The sequence below is a fragment of the Agelaius tricolor genome, unplaced genomic scaffold (assembly GCF_023055355.1).
Source record: "Agelaius tricolor isolate 1412-34295 unplaced genomic scaffold, bAgeTri1.0.p SCAF_124, whole genome shotgun sequence".
Classification (NCBI taxonomy): Eukaryota; Metazoa; Chordata; class Aves; order Passeriformes; family Icteridae; genus Agelaius; species Agelaius tricolor.
The window spans coordinates 185,275-205,833 of NW_027269384.1; the positions used below are offsets into that span (position 1 = coordinate 185,275).

At 49.4% G+C, this 20,559-nt stretch overlaps 3 protein-coding genes across 5 annotated transcripts; all 3 read left to right on the forward strand.

Moving 5' to 3' along the window:
• The first annotated feature begins 203 nt into the window (after positions 1–203).
• On the forward strand, positions 204–9,560 carry LOC139586560 (class II histocompatibility antigen, M alpha chain-like). 2 transcript variants are annotated; one of them, XR_011677847.1, is made up of 5 exons: positions 204–670; positions 2,975–3,313; positions 6,932–7,222; positions 8,527–8,743; positions 9,475–9,560. XR_011677847.1 is itself a non-coding variant. In XM_071420076.1 (5 exons), the coding sequence occupies exons 1-5, from the start codon at positions 610–612 to the stop codon at positions 9,477–9,479; spliced, it is 822 nt and encodes a 273-aa protein (XP_071276177.1). In that variant the 5' UTR covers positions 208–609; the 3' UTR covers positions 9,480–9,560. The 2 variants fall into 2 exon arrangements, 1 of the variants encoding a protein (XP_071276177.1); XM_071420076.1 differs by having other exon boundaries at positions 208–670; positions 8,527–8,652.
• A 482-nt stretch (positions 9,561–10,042) lies between these two features.
• LOC139586566 (HLA class II histocompatibility antigen, DM beta chain-like) lies at positions 10,043–16,168 on the forward strand. 2 transcript variants are annotated; one of them, XM_071420084.1, is made up of 4 exons: positions 10,043–10,503; positions 10,536–10,891; positions 12,070–12,357; positions 15,823–16,168. In XM_071420084.1, the coding sequence occupies exons 2-4, from the start codon at positions 10,693–10,695 to the stop codon at positions 15,969–15,971; spliced, it is 636 nt and encodes a 211-aa protein (XP_071276185.1). In that variant the 5' UTR covers positions 10,043–10,503; positions 10,536–10,692; the 3' UTR covers positions 15,972–16,168. The 2 variants fall into 2 exon arrangements, with proteins under 2 accessions (XP_071276185.1, XP_071276184.1); XM_071420083.1 differs by having other exon boundaries at positions 10,043–10,891.
• A 141-nt stretch (positions 16,169–16,309) lies between these two features.
• LOC139586556 (class II histocompatibility antigen, M beta 1 chain-like) lies at positions 16,310–20,180 on the forward strand. Its single transcript, XM_071420067.1, has 6 exons — positions 16,310–16,321; positions 16,353–16,677; positions 17,467–17,574; positions 18,669–18,701; positions 19,374–19,406; positions 19,495–20,180. The coding sequence occupies exons 1-6, from the start codon at positions 16,310–16,312 to the stop codon at positions 19,503–19,505; spliced, it is 522 nt and encodes a 173-aa protein (XP_071276168.1). The 3' UTR covers positions 19,506–20,180.
• Positions 20,181–20,559: the final 379 nt, after the last annotated feature.

Genomic DNA, 20,559 nt, shown 5'->3' on the forward strand with positions numbered 1-20,559 from the left:
GGGGGGCACCCACGGGGGTCCCGAAAATTCTTGGGGTGTTCCCACGGGGGTCCGCGACATCCCTGGGGGGGTGTGAGGTGAGGGCTGGGGGCACCCACGAGGGTCCACGATGGGGTGGGGGGGCACCCACGGGGGTCCCCAAAATTCCTGGGGTGTCCCCACGAGGGTCCGCGACATTCCTGGGGGGCGGGGGGGGGTCAGGACGGGTGGGGGGCACCCACGGGGGTCCCCAAAATTTCTGGGACCCGCCCCGCTGATGACGTCATACTCCCCACGCGTGTCCCCCTAATTAACCCCACGCCGCTCATTAACCCCCGTGACGTCACTTATGGCACCCCCCTAATTTAGGGGGTCAATTTTGGGGGTGTCCCCAACCCCACGTGACCCCTGGGGGGGGGGGTCTCGGGGTCCCCCTTTTTCCCCCCTTTTCCCCACCCCCACTCGCGTCCCCCGCGCTCTGTCACCGGCCCCGCGCCGCTCCCGGGGCTCCTCTGCCCGGCAACCGCTGACGTCACGAGCGCGGAGCGCTGCCATTGGCTGGCGCGGGGTTGGGCCCCGCGGGTGGGCTCGGCGTGGGGACTCTGGGGACAGTGGGGACGCGGAGGGGCCATGGGTGTCCTCGGGGCGCTGCTCGGGGGGGTTTTGGTGGCCGTGGCCGTCGCTGAGCCCGGTAGGAGCTGGGGGGAGGGAAGAGGGAGCGGGGAGGGGACGCTCGGCGCGGTCTCACTTTGGTTGTTTGTCCACTAACTTTGCTGTTTGTCCTCTCCCTTTGCTGTTTGTCCTCTCCCTTCGCTGTTTGTCCTCTCTCTGTCGCCTCCCTCCGTCCTTTCGCTGTCACCTGTGTCCCTTCCTGTCCCTTCGGGGTCCCCCTGTCCCTCTCCCCTTCCTCATCCTCCCTGTCCCCTCCCTGTCCCCGTTCCCTCTCCCTTTCCCCTGTCCCACTCTTTGTCGCCTCCCTGTCCCCTCCCTGTCCCCTCCCTCTGCCCTCGCTCTTCCCCATTTCCCTCTCCCCATTTCCCTCTCCCTTGTCCCTCCCCATTTCCCCTCCCCATTTCCCTCTCCCCTCCCTCCTCCCCTTCCTCATTTCCCTTTCCCCATCCCCATTTCCCCTCTCCCCATTTCCAATCTCTCCCCATTCCCCTCTCCCTATCCCCCATCCCCTCTCCCCATTTCCCTTCCCCTCTCTCCGCCCCATTTCCCCATTCCCCTCTCCCCATTTCCTTCTCCCCCTTCCCCATCCCCCAACTCCAACTCCCCATTTCCATTCCCTCCCCATTCCCCCCTCCCCATCCCCCTCCCCCATTTCCCACTCCCCATTCCCATTCCCCCTCTCCCCATTTCTCCATCCCCCATTTCCTTTCCCCATTCCCTTCTCCCTTGTCCCTCCTCATTTCCCATCTCCTCATTTCCCTTTCCCCATCCCCATTCCCCACTCCCCATTTCCCTTTCCCCATTTCCCTTTCCCCATTCCCTCTCCCTTTCCCTCCTCATTTCCCTCTCCCCATTCCCCTCTCCCCCTCCCCATCTCCCCTTTCCCCATCCCCATTCCCCCATCCCCATTCCCTCTCCCTTGTCCCTCCTCATTTCCCTCTCCCCATTTTTTCCCTCTCCCCATTTCCCCTCTCCCCCTGTCCCTTTCCCCATCCCCATTCCCCTCTCCCCATTCCCTTCTCCCCGTCCCCATTTCCCCATTTCCCCTCTCGCCATCTCCCCCTCCTCAATTCCCATTGCCCTCTCCCCATTTCCCTCTCCCTTCCCTCCTCCCCCTCCCCATTCCCTATCCCCATTCCCTCTCCCCATTCCCCCTCCCCATTCCCCTCTCCCATTCCCATTTTCTCCCCATTTCCCTCTCCCCATTTCCCTCTCCCATCCCTCTTCCCCCTCCTCATTTCCCCATTTCCCCCTCCCCATTTCCCCCTCCCCATTTCCCCCTCCCCATTCCCTATCCCCATTTCCCTCTCCCCATTCCCCCTCCCCATTTCCCCCTCTCCCATTCCCATTTTCTCCCCATTTCCCTCTCCCCATTTCCCTCTCCCATCCCTCTTCCCCCTCCTCATATCCCCATTTCCCCCTCCCCATTTCCCCCTCCCCATTTCCCCCTCCCCATTCCCCTCTCCCCATTCCCCATTCCCCATTCCCCATTTCCCATTCCCCTCTCCCCATTCCCCTCTCCCCATTCCCTCTCCCCATTCCCCTCTCCCATTCTCCTCTCTCCATTTCCCTTTCCCCATTCTCCTCTCTCCATTTCCCTTTCCCCATTCCCCATCCCCATTTCCCATTTCCCCTCTCCCCATTCCCCTCTCCCCATTCCCCTCTCCCCATTCTCCTCTCTCCATTTCCCTTTCCCCATTCCCCATTCCCCATTTCCCATTTCCCATTTCCCCCATTTCCCCTCTCCCCATTCCCCTCTCCCCATTCCCCTCTCCCCATTCTCCTCTCTCCATTTCCCTTTCCCCATTCCCCATCCCCATTTCCATTTCCCCATTCCCCTCTCTCCATTCCTCTCTCCCAATTCCCATCTCCCCATTCCCCATTTCCCCTCTCCCCATTCCCCTCTCCCCATTTCCCATCTCCCCCTCCTCATCCCCATTCCCATCGCCCCATTTCCCATTCCCCTCTTCCCATTTCCCCTCTCCCCATTTCTCCATCCCCATTCCCCATTTCCCCATCCCCATTTCCCCATCCCCATTCCCCTCTCCCCATTTCCCTCTCCCATTCCCCCTCCCCATTCTCCTCTCTCCATTTCCCCATCCCCATTTCTCCCCTCCCCATTCCCACTCTCCATTTCCCCTCTCCCCATCTCCCCTCTCCCCATTTTCCCTCTCCCCATTTTCCCTCTCCCATCCCTCTTCCCCCTCCTCATTTCCCCATTTCCCCATCCTCATTTCCCCTCTCCCCCTCCCCATCTCCCCATTCCCCATCCCCATCTCCATTCCCCTCTCCCATTCCCCTCTCCCCATTCCCCCTCTCCCAGTTCTCCATCTCCCCTCCCCAGCCCCTTCCCCTTCCCCTTCCCCTTCCCCTTCCCCTTCCCCTTCCCCTCCTCCTCCTCCTCCTCCTCCTCACCTCCTGGCCGAGGTCCTCTCTTGCCAGCCGGACGCTCCCTCCTTGTCCCTCTCGGTCACCCTGGACGGCCGCGGCCTCTCCTGGTTCCATTTCCCGGGCTCCCGATGGATCCTCGAGGCCCCGGAGCTGCCGCCCTGGCCCGAGGGGCTGGAGACGCCCGGGGAGCTCCTCCCGGAGACCCAAATGTGCCAAGAAATCCTGGGAATTCTGGGCAAAAAGCTCGGCGGGCTGCTGCCACAGGCCAGGGGTAGGTGGGGGAAAAATTGGGGGGAAATTGGGGGGAAAATTGGGGGAAATTTGGGGGAAAATTGGGGAAAAATTGGGGAAAATTTGGGGGAAATTTGGGGGAAATTTAGGGGAAAATTGGGGAAAATTTAACGGAAAAAGGGGTGGAAAATGGGGGGAAATTGGGGGGAAAATTGGGGGGAAAATTGGGGGGAAATTGGGAAAAAATTGGGGAAAATTTAGGGGATAAAAGGGTGGGAAAAGTGGGGGGAAAATTGGGGGAAATTGGGGGAAATTTGGGGAAAAAATTGGGGGAAATTTGGGGGAAAAATTGGGGAAAATTTGGGGGAAATTTAGGGGAAAATTGGGGAAAATTTAACGGAAAAAGGGGTGGAAAATGGGGGGAAATTGGGGGGAAAATTGGGGAGAAAATTGGGGAAAAATTGGGGAAAATTTGGGGGAAAATTGGGAAAAATTTGGGGAAATTGGGGGAAAATCTGGAGGAAAAATTGGGGAAAATTTGGGGGAAAATTTGGGGGAAAATTTGGGGGAAAATTGGGGAAAAATTGGGGAAAATTTGGGGGAAAAGTGGGGAAAATTTGGGGAAAATTTAGGGAAAAATTGGGGAAAATTTGGGGATAAAAGGGTGGGGAAAGTGGGGAGAAAATTTGGGGAAAATTTGGGGAAAATTTGGGGGAAATTGGGGAAAAATTGGGGGGAAAATTGGGGAAAAATTGGGGGAAATTTGGGGGAAAAATTGGGGAAAATTTGGGGAAATATTGGGGAAAATTGGGGGGGGAAATTTGGGGAAAAATTGGGGAAAATTGGGGGAAAATTGGGGGAAAATTGGGGGAAAAATTGGGGAAAATTTGGGGAAAATTGGGGAAATTTTTGGGAAAAATTGGGGGAATTTTGGGAAAAATTGGGGAAATTTTGGGGGAAAAATTGGGGGAAAATGGAGAAAATTGGGGAAAATTTGGGGAAATATTGGGGAAAATTGGGGGGGAAATTTGGGGGAAAATTGGGGAAAATTTAGGGGATAAAAGGGTGGGAAAAGTGGGGGAAAGTTGGGGATAAAAGGGTGGAAAAAGTGGGGAAAATTTGGGGGTGGATGGATGGAAAATGTGGGAAAATTTGGGGGTGGATGGATGGAAAATGTGGGAGGAAAAATGGAATAAAAGGAGGGAAAATGTGGGGGGAAATGGGGGTAGGGGGATGAAAAATGTGGGAGATAAAAATGGGATGAAATGGGGGGAAAATTTGGGGAAAAATTGGGGAAAAATTGGGGGGAAATTGGGGGAAAATTTGGGAAAATTTGGGGAAAATTGGGGGGAAATTTGGGGGAAAATTGGGGGAAAATTGGGGGGAAATTTGGGGGAAAATTGGGGGAAAATTTGGGGGAAATTGGGAAAAAATTGGGGAAAAATGGGGGAAAAATTGGGGAAAATTTGGGGGAAATTTGGGGGAAAATTGGGGGAAAAAAGGGTGGAAAATGTGGGGGAAAATTGGGAGAAATTAGGGATGAAAGGGTGAGAAATCAGGGGAAAAATGGGGATGAAAGGGTGGGAGAAGTGGGGAAAATTTGGGCTAAAAGGGTGGAAAAAGTGGGGAAAAAATTGGGATGAAAGGGTGGAAAATGCGGGGAAAATTGGGAGAAATTGGGGAATGAAAGGGTCAAAAATGTGGAAAAAATTGGGGATGAAAGGATGGAAACCACCAATAATTCCCATTCCCATTTTATGCATTTTTCCTATTTTTCCAGTCCTGTTTTTCCCTTTTTTCCCCCCATTTTTCCCATTTCCCCCCTTTTTTTCCCATCTTTCTAATTTTTTAACCCATAATTTCCATTTTTAACAATTTTTCCCCTCAGGAATCCCGGTGGTCTCGTTGTTCCTGGTGCCACCACCCTGGTGCTCCTGGTGCAGAACATCTCCCACCCCATTTCCTCCATTCCCAATCCCATTTCCTCCATTATTTCTCCCATAATTTCCATTTTTTAACCCATAATTTCCATTTTTTAACCAATTTTTCCTGTTTTTCCCCCAATAATCCCAGTGGTCTCGGTGTTCCTGGTGTTCCTGGTGGAGAACATCTCCCACCCCATTGCCTCCATTCCCAACCCCATTTTCCCCATTATTTCTCCCATAATTTCCATTTTTAACCCATAATTTCCATTTTTTAACCCATTTTTCCCCTCAGGAATCCCGGTGGTCTCGTTGTTCCTGGTGGAGAACATCTCCCATCCCATTTCCTCCATTCCCAATCTCATTTTTCCCATTCCCAATCCCATTTTTCTCACTATTTCTCCCATAATTTCCATTTTTAACCCATAATTTCCATTTTTAACCAATTTTTCCCATTTTTCCCATTTTTCCCCCAGGAATCCCGGTGGTCTCGCTGTTCCTGGTGCCACCACCCTGGTGCTCCTGGTGCAGAACATCTCCCATCCCATTTCCTCCATTCCCAATCCCATTTTCCCCATTATTTCTCCCATAATTTCCATTTTTAACCCATAATTTCCATTTTTAACCCATAATTTCCATTTTTTAACCAATTTTTCCCCTCAGGAATCCCGGTGGTCTCGCTGTTCCTGGTGTTCCTGGTGGAGAACATCTCCCATCCCATTCCCTCCATTCCCAATCCCATTTCTCTCACTTTTTTTTCCATATTTCTCATTTTTTAACCCATAATTTCCATTTTTTAACCAATTTTTCCCCTTTTTCCCCCAATAATCCCAGTGGTCTCGGTGTTCCTGGTGTTCCTGGTGGAGAACATCTCCCATCCCATTCCCTCCATTATTTCTCCCATAATTTCCATTTTTTTCCCATAATTTCCATTTTTTAACCATTTTTTTCCCATTTTTAACCAATTTTTCCCATTTTTTCCCATTTTCCCCCAGGAATCCCGGTGGTCTCGGTGTTCCCGGCGCGTCCCCCGTCCCCAGGAGATGCCACCACCACCACCCTGGTGCTCCTGGTGCAGAACATCTCCCATCCCATTTCCTCCATTCCCCATCCCATTTCCTCCATTCCCAACCCCATTTTCCCCATTATTTTCCCATAATTTCCATTTTTAACCCATAATTTCCATTTTTTAACCCATTTTTCCCCTCAGGAATCCCGGTGGTCTCGGTGTTCCCGGTGCCACCACCCTCATGTTCCTGGTGCAGAACATCTCCCATCCCATTGCCTCCATTCCCAATCCCATTTCCTCCATTATTTCTCCCATATTTCCCATTTTTTTGACCCATAATTTCCATTTTTTAACCAATTTTTCCCAATTTTTCCCGTTTTTCCCCCAGGAATCCCGGTGGTCTCGCTGTTCCCGGCGCATCCCCCGTCCCCAGGAGATGCCACCACCACCCTGGTGTGCCTGGTGCAGAACATCTCCCATCCCATTCCCTCCATTCCCAATCCCATTTCCTCCATTATTTCTCCCATAATTTCCATTTTTTAACCAATTTTTCCCGTTTTTCCCCCAGGAATCCCGGTGTTCTCATTGTTCCTGGTCCTTTTGCAGAACATCTCCCATCCCATTTCCTCCATTTCCAATCCCATTCCCTCCATTCCCAACCCCATTTTCCCCATTATTTCTCCCATAATTTTAATTTTTTTCCCATTTTTCCCAATTTTTCCCCCAGGAATCCCGGTGGTCTCGTTGTTCCCGGCGCGTCCCCCGTCCCCAGGAGATGCCACCACCACCACCCTGGTGTGCCTGGTTCAGAACATTTTCCCTCCCTCCCTGGCCGTCTCCTGGACGGTGGCCGGGGCCGGGGTCACCCGCGGGGTCACTTTGGGTCCCTTTGTCCCCAACCCCGACCTGACCTTTGGCCGAATTTCCCGAATTTCCGTCACCCCCCGGCCCGGGGACGTCGTCTCCTGCGTGGTCACCTTGGGCAAGGACAACGCCACCACCGTGGTGGCCTACTGGGGTGAGGGGGGGTTTGGGGGGATTTTGGGCGTTTTGGGGGGTTTTGGGGATTTTGGGGATTTTTTTGGGATTTTTTGGGATTTTTTTAGGATTTTTGGGGGATTTTTTAGGGATTTTTTGTGGATTTTTGGGGATTTTTTGGGGTTTTTTTGGGATTTTTTGGGGATTTTTTAGGGATTTTTTGTGGATTTTTGGGGATTTTTTGGGGATTTTTTGGGGATTTTTTTGAGATTTTTTTCAGATTTTTTTTCAGATTTTTTTCAGATTTTTTTCAGATTTTTTTCGGATTTTTTTCGGATTTTTGGGGATTTTTTGGGGGATTTTTTTGAGATTTTTAAAGGATTTTTTGGGGATTTTTTGGGGGATATTTTAGCATTTTTTTAGCAATTTTGAGATTTTTTTAGGATTTTTTTTGAGATTTTTTAAGGTTTTTTGGGGGGGATTTTTTTAGGATTTTTTTGGGATTTTTTGGGATTTTTGGGGGATTTTTTTAGGATTTTTTTGGGATTTTTTGGGATTTTTTTAGGATTTTTAGAGATTTTTTAAGAATTTTTGAGGGATTTTTTTGGGGATTTTTTGGGATTTTTTGGGGATTTTTTTAGGATTTTTTGGGGGATTTTGGGGGTATTTTTGGGTATTTTTTTATTTTTTTGGGATTTTTTTTGGATTTTTTAAAATGATTTTTCATTAGTTTTTGGAGATTTTTGGGGGATTTTTGGGGGATTTCTGGGCGATTTTGAGGTTGATTTTTGTGTCATTTTGGGGGATTTTGTGGTTAATTTTTGGGGCATTTTGGGTGGATTTTTGCGGGCGTTTTTGTGTGAATTTTGGTGTGACCTTGTGGATATTTTTGTATGATTTTGGGGGTATTTTTGTGTGAATTTTGGGGCATTTTGGGTGGATTTTTGGGGGTATTTTTGTGTGAATTTTGGGACATTTTGGGTGGATTTTTGAGGGTATTTTTCTGTGAATTTTGGGATATTTTGGGTCGATTTTTGGGGGTATTTTTTGCGTGAATTTTGGGATATTTTGGGTGGATTTTTGGGGGTATTTTTGTGTGAATTTGGGGCATTTTGTGTGGATTTTTGGGGGTATTTTTTGTGTGAATTTTGGGATATTTTGGGTCGATTTTTGGGGGTATTTTTCTGTGAATTTTGGGATATTTTGGGCCGATTTTTGGGGGTATTTTTCTGTGAATTTTGGGATATTTTGGGTGGATTTTTGAGGGTATTTTTTTGTGAATTTGGGGATATTTTGGGGTATTTTGGGTGAATTTTGGGGGTGACCTCGTGTCCGTGTCCGCAGTGGCTCCGGACACGGCGCTGGACGAGCAGCTGGACACGGCCCTGGCCGGAGCCGCGCTGGCCTTGGGGCTGGTCCTGGCCTTGCTGGGCCTGGGCCTGGCCCTGCTGGCCCGCAGGGACCCACACGGTACGAGATAGGCCCGGCCTAAACCTGGGCCTAAACCTGGGCCTGGGCCTGGGCCTGGGCCTGGCCCTGCTGGCCCGCAGGGACCCACACGGTATGAGATAGGCCTGGCCTAAACCCAGGCCTAAGCCTAGGCCCAGGCCTGGTCCGATTCCTGGTCCCAGTCCTGGGCCTGGGCCTGGGCCTGATCCTGTCCCAATCCCAGTCCTAATTCTGATCCCAGTCCTGGTTCTGGTCCTGGTCCTGACCCTAATCCCAGTCTCAGTCCCAATCCCGGTCCCAATCCTGGTCTAAACCCCAGTCCTGGTCCCGGCCCAGTCCCGGTCCAGATCCCAGTCCCGGTCCAGATCCCAGTCCTGGTCCCGATCCTAATCTCAGTCCCAATCCTGGCCCAAATCCCAGTCCCAGCCCTAAACCCTAATTCCAGTTCCAATTCAGATCCCAGTCCCGGTCCAGATCCCAGTCCTGGTCCCCATCCTAATCCCAGTCCCAGCCCTAAACCCAGTCCCAGTCCCAATTCCAGTCCCAATTCAGATCCCAGTCCTGGTCCCAGTCCCAATCCTGGTCCCAGTTCTGATCCCAATCCCAGTCCCAGCCCTAATCCCAGCCCTAATCCCAACCCTAACTCCAGTCCCAATCCTGGTCCCAATTCTGATCCCAATCCCAGTCCCAGCCCTAATCCCAGTCCCAGCCCCAATCCCAGTCCCAGCCCTAATCCCAATCCCAGTCCCAGCCCCAATCCCAGTCCCAGCCCTAATCCCAGTCCCAGTCCCAGTCCTAATCCCAGTCCCAGCCCTAATCCCAGTTTTGTGTTTCTGTTCGCAGGCTGAGCTCGTCCCCGTGGGAATCGGGAATTTGGGAGTTTGGGAGTTAAACTCGGCCTTTCCTCAATAAATCCAGGCTTTTGCAGAGTCCGTGTCCTTGTTTGTCACAGTCCTGGCTTTAGTCCTGGCTTTAGTCCTGGTTTTAGTCCCGATCCTGATTCCAGTCCTTGACCCTGATCCCAATCCAAGTCCCCATCCAGGTTCTGGTCCTGGTTTTAGTCCTGATCCTGATCCTGGTCCTGGTTTTAGTCCTGGTTTTAGTCCTGATCCTGGTACCGGTTCTGGTCCTGGTTTTAGTCCTGATCCTGGTCCTGATCCAAGTTCCCGTCCAGGTTCTGGTCCTGGTTTTAGTCCTGATCCTGGTCCAAATCGTGGTTCTGGTCCGTGTTTTAGTCCTGATCCTGATCCTGGTCCCAGTTCTGGTCCAGGTTTTAGTCCTGATCCTGATCCTGATCATGGTCCCTGTTCTGGTCCTGGTTTTAGTCCTGATCCTGGTGCCAATCCCAGCTCTGATCCTGATCCTGGTCCTGTCCTGGCTCCAGTCCGGGTTTTAGTCCTGATCCTCGTTCCAATCCCAGTTCTGATCCTGATCCAGGTCCTGGTTTTAGTCCTGATCCTGGTCCCGGTTTTTATCCCATTCCCGGTCCGGGTTTTATCCCAGTCCTGGTCCTGATCTCAGTCCCAGCTCCTGGGGTGGCTCCCAGTCCCTCCCAGTTTGTCCCAGTCCCTCCCAGTCCCTCCCAATTCACTCCCAGTTTGTCCCAGTCCTTCCCAGTTCCCTTCCAGTCCATCCCAGTCCCTCCCAGTCCCTCCCAGTCCCTCCCAATTCCCTCCCAATTCACTCCCAGTGGTCCCAGTTCCCTCCCAGTCCCTCCCACTTTGTCCCAGTTCCCTCCCAGTCCACCCCAGTCCGTCCCAGTTCCCTCCCATTCCCTCCCAGTCCCTCCCAGTCCCTCCCAGTTTGTCCCAGTCCCTCCCAGTTCCCTCCCAGTCCCTCCCAGTCCCTCCCAGTCCCTCCCAGTCCATCCCAGTCCCTCCCAGTTCCCTCCCAGTTTGTCCCAGTTCCCTCCCAGTCCACCCCAATCCCTCCCAGTTCCCTCCCAGTCCCTCCCAGTCCACCCCAGTTCGCTCCAAGTCCCTCTCGCGTCCTCTCCCAGCCCAGCCCTACCCGGCAACAAATGACGCGCGCCCTCCCCGCGCTCCCATTGGCTGCCCCAAAATGCCCCCAAAATGTCCCCAAAAACACCTCCCAGTTCGTCCCAGTCCCTCCCAGTCCCTCCCAGTTGGTCCCAGTTGGTCCCGGTTGGTCCCAGTTGGTCCCGGTTCGTCCCAGTTCGTCCCAGTTGGTCCCAGTTCGTCCCAGTTCGCGATGCTGCCGCTGCCGCTGCTGCTGGCGGCGCTCGGCGCTCCCGGAGCGGGTGAGGAGCGCGGATTTGGGGGAAAAAAAAGCGGAAAATTTGGGGAAATTTGGGAAAAAGGGAAGTTGGGAGTGAGGGGGGGGGTCAGGGGGGGATCCGCCCTATAAAGTTTGGGGGGAGGGGCGCGGATTTTGGGGTGAAAAATTGGGATTTTGGGGAAGTTTGGGAAGGGCTGCGCCTTGTGGGAAGCGGATTTGGAGGGGGGAAAAAAAGGGAAAATTTGGGGAAATTTGGGTAAATTTGAGGAAATTTAGAAAAAGGGGAAGTTAAAAATGAGGGGGGAGTCGGGGGGATCCGCCCTAAAAAATCTGGGCGGATTTTGGGGTGAAAAATTGGGAATTTGGGAAAGGTTTGAGGTGGGGGACTTCGCCCGGTGGGGTTTTGGCGGGAAAAAAATTGGGGAAAATTTGGGGAAATTTGGGAAAAGGGGAAGTTGGGGATGAGGGGGGGTCGGGGGGGATCCGCGCTAAAAAATGGGGGGGGTGGGGGGCGGATTTTGGGGTGAAAAATCGGGAATTTGGAGAGTTTGGGGAGGGCGAAAAAAGTCCTAAAAAAACCCCCAAAAATCGCAGAAAAATCCTCCAAAAATCCCAAAAGACCAAAAAACCAAAAAAAACCCGAAAAAAATCCCAGAAAAAAATCTTAAAAATCCCAAAAAAATCTCAAAAATCCAAATAACTCCAAAAAATCTCAAAAAACCCTTTAAAAATCCCCCCCAAATCACAAAAAATCACCAAAAAACCCCTAAAAAAATCCAAAATAATCCTGAAAAATCCCGAAAAAATCCCAGAAAAAAATCCCATAAAATCAAAAAAAAAAATCCACAAAAAATCCCAGAAAAAATCCCATAAAATCCCAAAAAAGTTCACCAAAAATCCCAGAAAAAAAAATCCCATAAAATCCAAAAAATCCACAAAAAAATCCCAGAAAAAAAATCCCCAAAAAATCCACAAAAATCCCAGAAAAAATCCCATAAAATCCCAAAAAATCCACAAAAAATCCCAGAAAATAATCCCATAAAATCCACAAAAAATCCCATAAAATCCCCCAAAAATCCTAAAAAAATCCTAAAAAAAACCCCCAAACCCCCCTCCAGCAACGCGCCGAAAAGCCACAAAAACTGCGCCAAAAATGTACAAAAACCGACCCCAAAATCCAATTTTTTTGGTCCCTTTTAGCCCCGTTTGTGCTGCAGGTGGCCTCGTGGTGCTCGCTGGCCACCAATGGCTCCTTGCTGGCCACCAAGGGCTCCCAGGAGGTGCTGGTGGCCCTGTCCAAGATGCCCCTGGTGTGCGGGGACCTTCGGGGACCCCGCGCCGGCCCCTGCCAGGAGGGGGGACCCTTGGGGACACTCGGGGAGGCGCTGGCGCAGGTGCTGAACGGGGACAGCAGGTGGGGACAGCGGCTGCGCCAGCGCCGGCGGCTCTGCCTGGAGCTGCCCAGGAGGGTGTGGCCGCCGCTGAGAGGTGAGGGGACATCGGGGACATCGGGGACGTCGGGGGCGTCGGGGGTGTTGGGGACATCGGGGACATTGGGGACATCGGGGATATTGGGGGCGTTGGGGGCATTGGGGGTGTTGGAGACATTGGGGACATTGAGGGGATTGGGGATGTTGGGGACATTGGGGACATTGGGGACATCGGGGACATTGGGGACATTGGAGACATCTGAGAACCTTGAGAACTTTGGGGACAAATTGGGGACATTGAGGACACTGAGGACATTGGGGGTGTTGGGGACATGGGGGACATGGGGGGTTTTGGGGACATTGGGGACGTTGGGGACATTGGGACATTGAGGGGATTGGGGACACTGGGGGTGTTGGGGGCGTTGGGGACATTGGGGCGTTGGAGACATCTGGGAACCTTGAGAACATTGGGGACATTTGGAGATATTGAGAACATTGAGGACACATTGGGGACATTGAGGATACTGAGGACATTGGGGACATTGGGGACGTTGAGGGTGTTGGGGACATTGAGGGGATTGGGGATGTTGGGGACATTGGGGACGTTGGAGACATCTGAGAACCTTGAGAACATTGGGGACAAATTGGGGACATTGAGGACACTGAGGACATTGGGGGTGTTGGGGACATGGGGGACATGGGGGGTTTTGGGGACATTGGGGATGTTGGGGACATTGGGGACATGGGGGGTTTTGGGGACATTGGGGTGTTGGGGGCGTTGGGGACATTGGGGACATTGGGGACATTGGAGACATCTGGGAACCTTGAGAACATTGGGGACATTTGGAGATATTGAGAACATTGAGGACACATTGGGGACATTGAGGATACTGAGGACATTGGGGACATTGAGGGGATTGGGGATGTTGGGGACATCGGGGACGTTGGAGACATCTGAGAACCTTGAGAACATTGGGGACACATTGGGGACATTGAGGACACTGAGGACATTGGGGGTGTTGGGGACATGGGGGGTTTTGGGGACATTGGGGGTTTTGGGGACATTGGGGACGTTTGGGACATTGGGGACATTAGGGGTGTTGGGGACATCTGAGAACCTTGAGAACATTGGGGACACATTGGGGACATTGAGGACACTGAGGACATTGGGGGTGTTGGGGACATGGGGGGTTTTGGGGACATTGGGGACGTTGGGGACGTTGGGGACATTAGGGGTGTTGGGGACATCTGAGAAACTTGAGAACATTGGGACATTAAGGACATCGGGGACTTTTGGGGACATTTGGGACATTAAGGACAATGGGGATTTTTGGGGACATTTGGGAGATAATTTGGAGCCATTTTGGGACCATTTCAGGGCCATTTGGGGACCATTTTTTGCTTTGGGGCCATTTGGGGACACATTTGGAGACACATTTGAGGCCACCTTAGGACCATTTCTGGCCCATTTTGGGGCCCATTGGAGGCCATTTTGGAGCCCATTGGCGGCCATTTTGAGGAGGACATTTGGTGACCCCTCAGGACATTGGTGGCCGTTTTGAGCTCGTTTTTCACCATTTTGGGGCCATTTTGAGCCCATATTTCACCATTTTGGGGAGACATTTGGGGACACTTTTGGGGACACATTTGTGGCCATTTTGGGGCCCATTTTGGGGCACATTTGGGCCCACTGGTGACCATTTTGGGGCCCACTGGTGGCCATTTTGATGACAGTGGCGGCCATTTTGGAACCCATTGGCGGCCATTTTGAGGAGGACATTTGGTGACCCCTCAGGACATTGGTGGCCATTTTGGAGCCATTTTGAGCCCATTTTCCACCATTTTGGGGCCCATTTGGGGCCACTGGCGGCCATTTTGGGGCCCACTGGCGGCCATTTTGGTGACGCAGGCGGCCATTTTGGTGAAACTGGCGGCCATTTTGATGACAGTGGCGGCCATTTTGGAACCCATTGGCAGCCATTTTGAGGAGGACATTTGGTGACCCCTCAGGACAGTGGCGGCCATTTTGGAGCCATTTTGAGCCCATTTTCCACCATTTTGGGGCCCATTTGGGGCCACTGGCGGCCATTTTGATGACACTGGCGGCCATTTTGATGACACTGGCGGCCATTTTGGGGCCCATTGGCGGCCATTTTGGGGCACATTGGCGGCCATTTTGATGACACTGGTGGCCATTTTGGGGCCCATTGGCGGCCATTTTGATGACACTGGCGGCCATTTTGGGGCCCATTGGCGGCCATTTTGGGGCCCACTGGCGGCCATTTTGATGACACTGGTGGCCATTTTGGGGCCCACTGGCGGCCATTTTGAGGATGACACTGGCGGCCATTTTGTTTACACTGGCGGCCATTTTGGGGCCCACTGGTGGCCATTTTGATTACACTTGCCGCCATTTTGGATCCCATTGGCGGCCATTTTGAGGAGGACATTTGGTGACCCCTCAGGACATTGGCGGCCATTTTGGAGCCATTTTGAGCCCATTTTCCACCATTTTGGGGCCCATTTGGGGCCACTGGCGGCCATTTTGATGACACTGGCGGCCATTTTGATGACACTGGCAGCCATTTTGGGGCCCATTGGCGGCCATTTTGGGGCCCACTGGCGGCCATTTTGAGGATGACACTGGCGGCCATTTTGATGACACTGGCGGCCATTTTGGGGCCCACTGGCGGCCATTTTGTTTACACTGGCGGCCATTTTGGGGCCCACTGGCGGCCATTTTGATGACACTTGCCGCCATTTTGGATCCCACTGGCGGCCATTTTGATGACACTGGCGGCCATTTTGGTGAAACTGGCGGCCATTTTGGAGCCCATTGGCGGCCATTTTGGTGACAGTGGCGGCCATTTTGGAGCCCGTTGGCGGCCATTTTGAGGAGGACATTTGGTGACCACTCAGGACATTGGCGGCCATTTTGAGCCCATTTTCCACCATTTTGAGCCCATTTTCACCATTTTGTGGCACATTTGGGCCCACTGGCGGCCATTTTGAGGCACATTGGCAGCCATTTTGAGCTCATTTTTCACCATTTTGGGGCCATTTTGAGCATATTTCACCATTTTGGTGACACTTTTAGGGACACATTTGTGGCCATTTTGGGGCCCATTTTGGGGCACATTTGGGCCCACTGGCGGCCATTTTGGGGCACACTGGCGGCCATTTTGGGGCACACTGGCGGCCATTTTGATGACAGTGGCAGCCATTTTGGAGCCCATTGGCGGCCATTTTGAGGAGGACATTTGGTGACCCCTCAAAACATTGGTGGCCATTTTGAGCCCGTTTTTCACCATTTTGGGGACAATTTTGGGGATACATTTGAGTCCATTTTGGGACACATTGGCAGCCATTTTGAGGAGGACATTTGGTGACCCCTCAGGACATTGGCGGCCATTTTGAGCCCATTTTTCACCATTTTGGAGCCATTTTGAGCCCGTTTTTCACCATTTTGGTGACTCAAAGCCACCTTCTCAATGTCCCTTAGCGTCCCCAAATGTCCCCCCAGCGCCGCCACAGCTGCAGATCGTCCCCGAGCGCTCGGGCCCCGCGCTGGCCCTGGTCTGTCACGCCTGGGGCTTCTCCCCCGCCGAGATCACCCTGAAGTGGCTCCGCAACGGGGACATCATTGGGGACAACATTGGGGACACATTTTGAGGCACATTTGGAGCCATTTTGGGGCCATTTTGAGGCACATTGGCAGCCATTTTGGGACACATTTGGGGCCATTTTGAGACACTTTTGGGGACACTCTTGGGTCACATTTGGAGCCATTTTGGGACCATTTTGGGACCATTTTCGGCCCTTTTGGACCCATTTTGGGGCCATTTTGGTGACAGTGGCGGCCATTTTGGATCCCATTGGCGGCCATTTTGAGGAGGACATTTGGTAACCCCCTCAGGACATTGGCGGCCATTTTGAACCCATTTTTCACCATTTTGGAGCCATTTTGAGCCTGTTTTTCACCATTTTGGTGACACAAAGCCACCTCCACAATGTCCCTTAGCGTCCCCAAATGTCCCCCCAGCGCCGCCACAGCTGCAGATCGTCCCCGAGCGCTCGGGCCCCGCGCTGGCCCTGGTCTGTCACGCCTGGGGCTTCTCCCCCGCCGACATCACCCTGAAGTGGCTCCGCAACGGGGACATCATTGGGGACAACATTGGGGACATCGTCAGTGACACCTCTGGGGACATCGTCGGTGACGCCGTCGGGGACGCTTTGGAACAAACCCAGGCGCTGCCGGTGGGGGACGGAACCTTCCGGGCGCAGGTGACGATCCAGGTGCCACCGGGGGCATCCGGGGACACTTTTGAGTGCCTGGCGCTGCACCCCAGCCTGGAGGAGCCCCTCAGGGTCACGTGGGGTGAGGACATTTCGGGGGCTTTTTGGGGTAATTTTGGGGGGTTTTGGGGTTTTATGGGATTTTGGGGATTTTTAAAAAATTTTTTTAGAATTTTTTGGGAATTTTTGGAGGGTTTATTTCGATTTTTTTAAAATTTTGGGTGCGTTTTTTACAATTTATTTTCAATTTTTTGAGGATTTTTGGGTTTGTCTTCTGGGATTATTTAGGATTTTCTTTAGTTTTGAGGTTTTGGGATTTTTGGGAATTTTTTGAGGGTTTATTTTGATTTTTTTTTCATTTTGGGTGCATTTTTTACAATTATTTGAGGATTTTTTTGTTTTGTTCTGGGTTTTTTTAAATTTCTTTTTAATTTTGCATTTTGGAGGTTTTGGGGATTTTTAGAGATTTTTTGGGGAATTTTTCTAGGGTTAATTTCAATTTAAAAAAATTTTTTTAAATTTTTGGGGTGGGTTTCTTTTAATTTTGGATGGATTTTTTAAAATTTCTGGGTGGATTTCATGGAATTTTTAGTTGGATTTCTTTGAATTTTGGGTGGATTTTTTGAATTATTGGTGGGAATTTTTTAAAATTTATGAGGGTGATTTTTTTTTTAATTTTTAATTTGGGTGGATTTCTTTAAACTTTGTGGGAATTAAACAAATTTTTGAGTTTTTTCCTTTAATCTTGGGTGGATTTTTTGAAGATTTTGGACGGATTTTTAAAATTTTTTAAAACTTTATGGGGATTTTTTTTTTTTTTTAATTTTTGGGGGTGAATTTTGACTTTTTTTAACAATTTTCGTCCCCACAGCTCCAGGATTGTCCCCAAGGTTGTCCCTCATGGTGGCGCTGGCGGCGCTGGCGCTGCTCCTGGGGCTCCTCCTCTTCACCTTCGGCCTCTGCCGCTACCTCAGGACAGGTGACAATGGGGGGACACTGAGGTGGCACTTTAATGTCACTTTAATGTCACTTTAATGTCACTTTATTGTCACTTTTATGTCACTTTTATGCTGGTTTTTGTTGCTTTTTTGTCACTTTTTGTCACTTTTATGCTGTTTTTTGTTGCTTTTTTGTCACTTTTTGTCACTTTTATGCTGTTTTTTGTTGCTTTTTTGTCACTTTTTGTCACTTTTATGCTGTTTTTTGTTGCTTTTTTGTCATTTTTTGTCACATTTTGTTGCTTTTCTGTCCCTGCTTTTTCACTGTTTGTCACTTTTATGTCATTTTATGTCATTTTTATCTCTTTGAGGCTGGTTTTGGTCATTTTTTTGTCAATTTTTCTCACTTTCTGTCACTTTTATCACTTTTATGCTGGTTTTGGTCTTTTTTTGTCACTTTTATGTCATTTTTATCACTTTTATGCTGGTTCTGGTATTTTTTTATCAATTTTTGTCACTTTTTGTCATTTTTATCTGTTTTATGCTGGTTTTGGTCGTTTTCTTTGTCAATTTTTGTCACTTTTTGTCACTTTTATGTCACTATTATCTCTCTTATGCTGGTCTTGGTCATTTTTTGGTCACTTTTTGTCACTTTTTGTCATTTTTATCACTTTTATACTGGTTTTGGTCATTTTTTGTCAATTTTTGTCACTTTTTGTCACTTTTATGTCACTTTTATCACTTTTATGCTGGTTCTGGTATTTTTTCGTTAATTTTTGTCACTTTTTGTCACTTTATGTCATTTTCATCACTTTTATGCTGGTTTTGGTCTTTTTTTGTCAATTTTTGTCACTTTTATGTCACTTTTATCACTTTTATGCTGGTTTTGGTCATTTTTTTGTCACTTTTTGTCACTTTTATCACTTTTATGCTGGTCTTGGTCGTTTTTTTGTCACTTTTATGTCACTTTTATGTCATTTTATGTCATTTTAATCACTTTTATGCTGGTTTTGGTCTTTTTTTTCAATTTTTGCCACTTTTGGTCACTTTTAAGCTCATTTTTCTTGCATTTTGTTGCTTTTTGTCCACTTTTCTCTCATTTTAATCTCATTTTTACCCCATTTTTTCCCTCCAGGTTACACCCCCCTCTCTGGTGGCAGCCGCACAGGTGAGAGACCCAATGTCACTTTTTGGTCATTTTTGGTCACTTTTTCTCCTTTTTTTGTCCTTTCCCCCCCTTTTTCTGTCCCTTCCTCTTCATTTTTGTCCCTTTTTTGTCACTTTTCCCACCTTTTTTCTCCCTTTTTCCTCATTTTTTGTCCTTTTTTCCCCTTTTCCCATCCATTCTTCTTCATTTTTCGTTACTTTTGTCCCTTTTTTGTCACTTTCCCACCTTTTTTCTCCCTTTTTCCTCATTTTTTGTCCTTTTTTCCCACTTTTCTCTCCATTCTTCTTCATTTTTATTGCTTTTTCTCCCTTCCTATCAATTTTTGTCACTTTTCTGTCATTTTCCATCCCCTTTTGCAATTTTTTGTCCATTTTCCTCTCCTTTCCCCCCTTTCTGGTCCCTTTTGTTGCTTTTTGTCCTTTTTTCTCCATTTTTTTTCACTGTTTGTCCCTTTTTTATCATTTTTGGTCACTTTTTATCCATTTTTGTCCCTTTTTCTCACCTTTTTGCTCATTTTTCTCCCTTTCCCCCCCTTTCTGTTGCTTTTTTGCCCCTTTTTTCTCCTTTTTTCACTTTCCCTCCCTTTCTGCCACTTTTCTCTCCCTTTTTTTGTCTATTTTTACCTCATTTTTCCCCATTTTTTCCCATTTTTGCCCCATTTTTTCCCTGCAGGTTACGCCCCCCTCCCCGGTGACACCTACGCAGGTGAGGGACCCCCAAAATCACCTTTGGCACCTCCTTTGTCCCTTTTTTCCTCTTTTTTTCCCCATTTTTTGTCACTTTCCCTTCCCAGGGAGCATCTGAGGAACCTCCCAGGACGGTGATGGCGACGGGGGCCTGAAAATGCTGAAAATCACCCCAAAAATCCACCCCAAAATCCCCAATTATCCCCTTAATAATCCCCCCAAAATCCCTCCAAAAATCCCATTTTAAAACCTTAAAAAAAATCGCCAAAATGCCCCTTAAATCCCATAAAAAACCAAAAAAAATCTCACAAAAATCCCTCCTAAACCCCCCCCAAATCCCCCAAATCCAACCCAAAAATTCACCCCAAAATTCCATTAAAAATTAAAAAAATCCCCCAAAGAACCCTCAAAATCCCCCCCAAAAAATTCCCCAAAATCCCCTCAAAATCCCCAAAAAATCCCAATAAAAACCCCTCAAAATCCCCCCAAAAAATTCCCCAAAATCCCCAAAAAATCCCAATAAAAACCCCTCAAAATCCCCTCCAAAAAATTCCCCCCAATCCCCTCAAAATCCCCAAAAAATCCCAATAAAAACCCCCAAAATTCCCCCAAAATCCATCCCAAAAAATCCCCCTTAAATCCCATTAAAAACCCCAAAAAACTCCAAAAATCCCCCTTAAAATTCCCCCAAATCCCTCCCCAAATTCCCCCTAAAATTCCCATTAAAACCCAAAAAATCTCCCCAGAAAACCCCAAAATTTCCAAATTTGAAAAATAAAAGTGATGAAAATTTTGGGGGTTTTGGGGTTTTTATTTGGAATTTCTTTGGGATTTTTGGGGGGGCATTTTTGGGAATTTTTAGAGGGATTTTTTTGGGGTTTTGAGGGGGAAATTTGGGATTTTTTGGGGATTATTTTGAGATTTTTTGGGGGGATTTTAAAAATTGTTTGGGGGAATTTTAGGGTGGATTTTTGGGAGGATATTTTGGGGACTTTTTTGGGGATTATTTTCTTATTTTGAGGGGGAATTTTGGGAGGATTTTGGGTTGATTTTTGGGGGTCTTTTGTTGATTTTCTGGAATTTTGGTGTGGATTTTTGGGGGGATTTTTTCAGAAAATTTGGGGAGGAATCCTGGAATATTTTCGGGGATTTTTAGCTGATTTTAGGGCATT

Coding starts and splice junctions, on each gene's coding strand:
- LOC139586560 (XM_071420076.1), top strand. CDS start 610: ATGGGTGTCCTCGGGGCGCTGCTCGGGGGGGTTTTGGTGGCCGTGGCC. Junction 671..2,974: donor CGTGGCCGTCGCTGAGCCCG/GTAGGAGCTGGG, acceptor CCCCTCTCCCAG/TTCTCCATCTCCCCTCCCCA. Junction 7,223..8,526: donor CACCGTGGTGGCCTACTGGG/GTGAGGGGGGGT, acceptor CCGTGTCCGCAG/TGGCTCCGGACACGGCGCTG.
- LOC139586566 (XM_071420083.1), top strand. CDS start 10,693: ATGCCCCCAAAATGTCCCCAAAAACACCTCCCAGTTCGTCCCAGTCCC. Junction 10,892..12,069: donor GCTCGGCGCTCCCGGAGCGG/GTGAGGAGCGCG, acceptor GGTCCCTTTTAG/CCCCGTTTGTGCTGCAGGTG. Junction 12,358..15,822: donor GGTGTGGCCGCCGCTGAGAG/GTGAGGGGACAT, acceptor ATGTCCCCCCAG/CGCCGCCACAGCTGCAGATC.
- LOC139586556 (XM_071420067.1), top strand. Junction 16,678..17,466: donor GCCCCTCAGGGTCACGTGGG/GTGAGGACATTT, acceptor TCGTCCCCACAG/CTCCAGGATTGTCCCCAAGG. Junction 18,702..19,373: donor CTCTGGTGGCAGCCGCACAG/GTGAGAGACCCA, acceptor TTTTCCCTGCAG/GTTACGCCCCCCTCCCCGGT.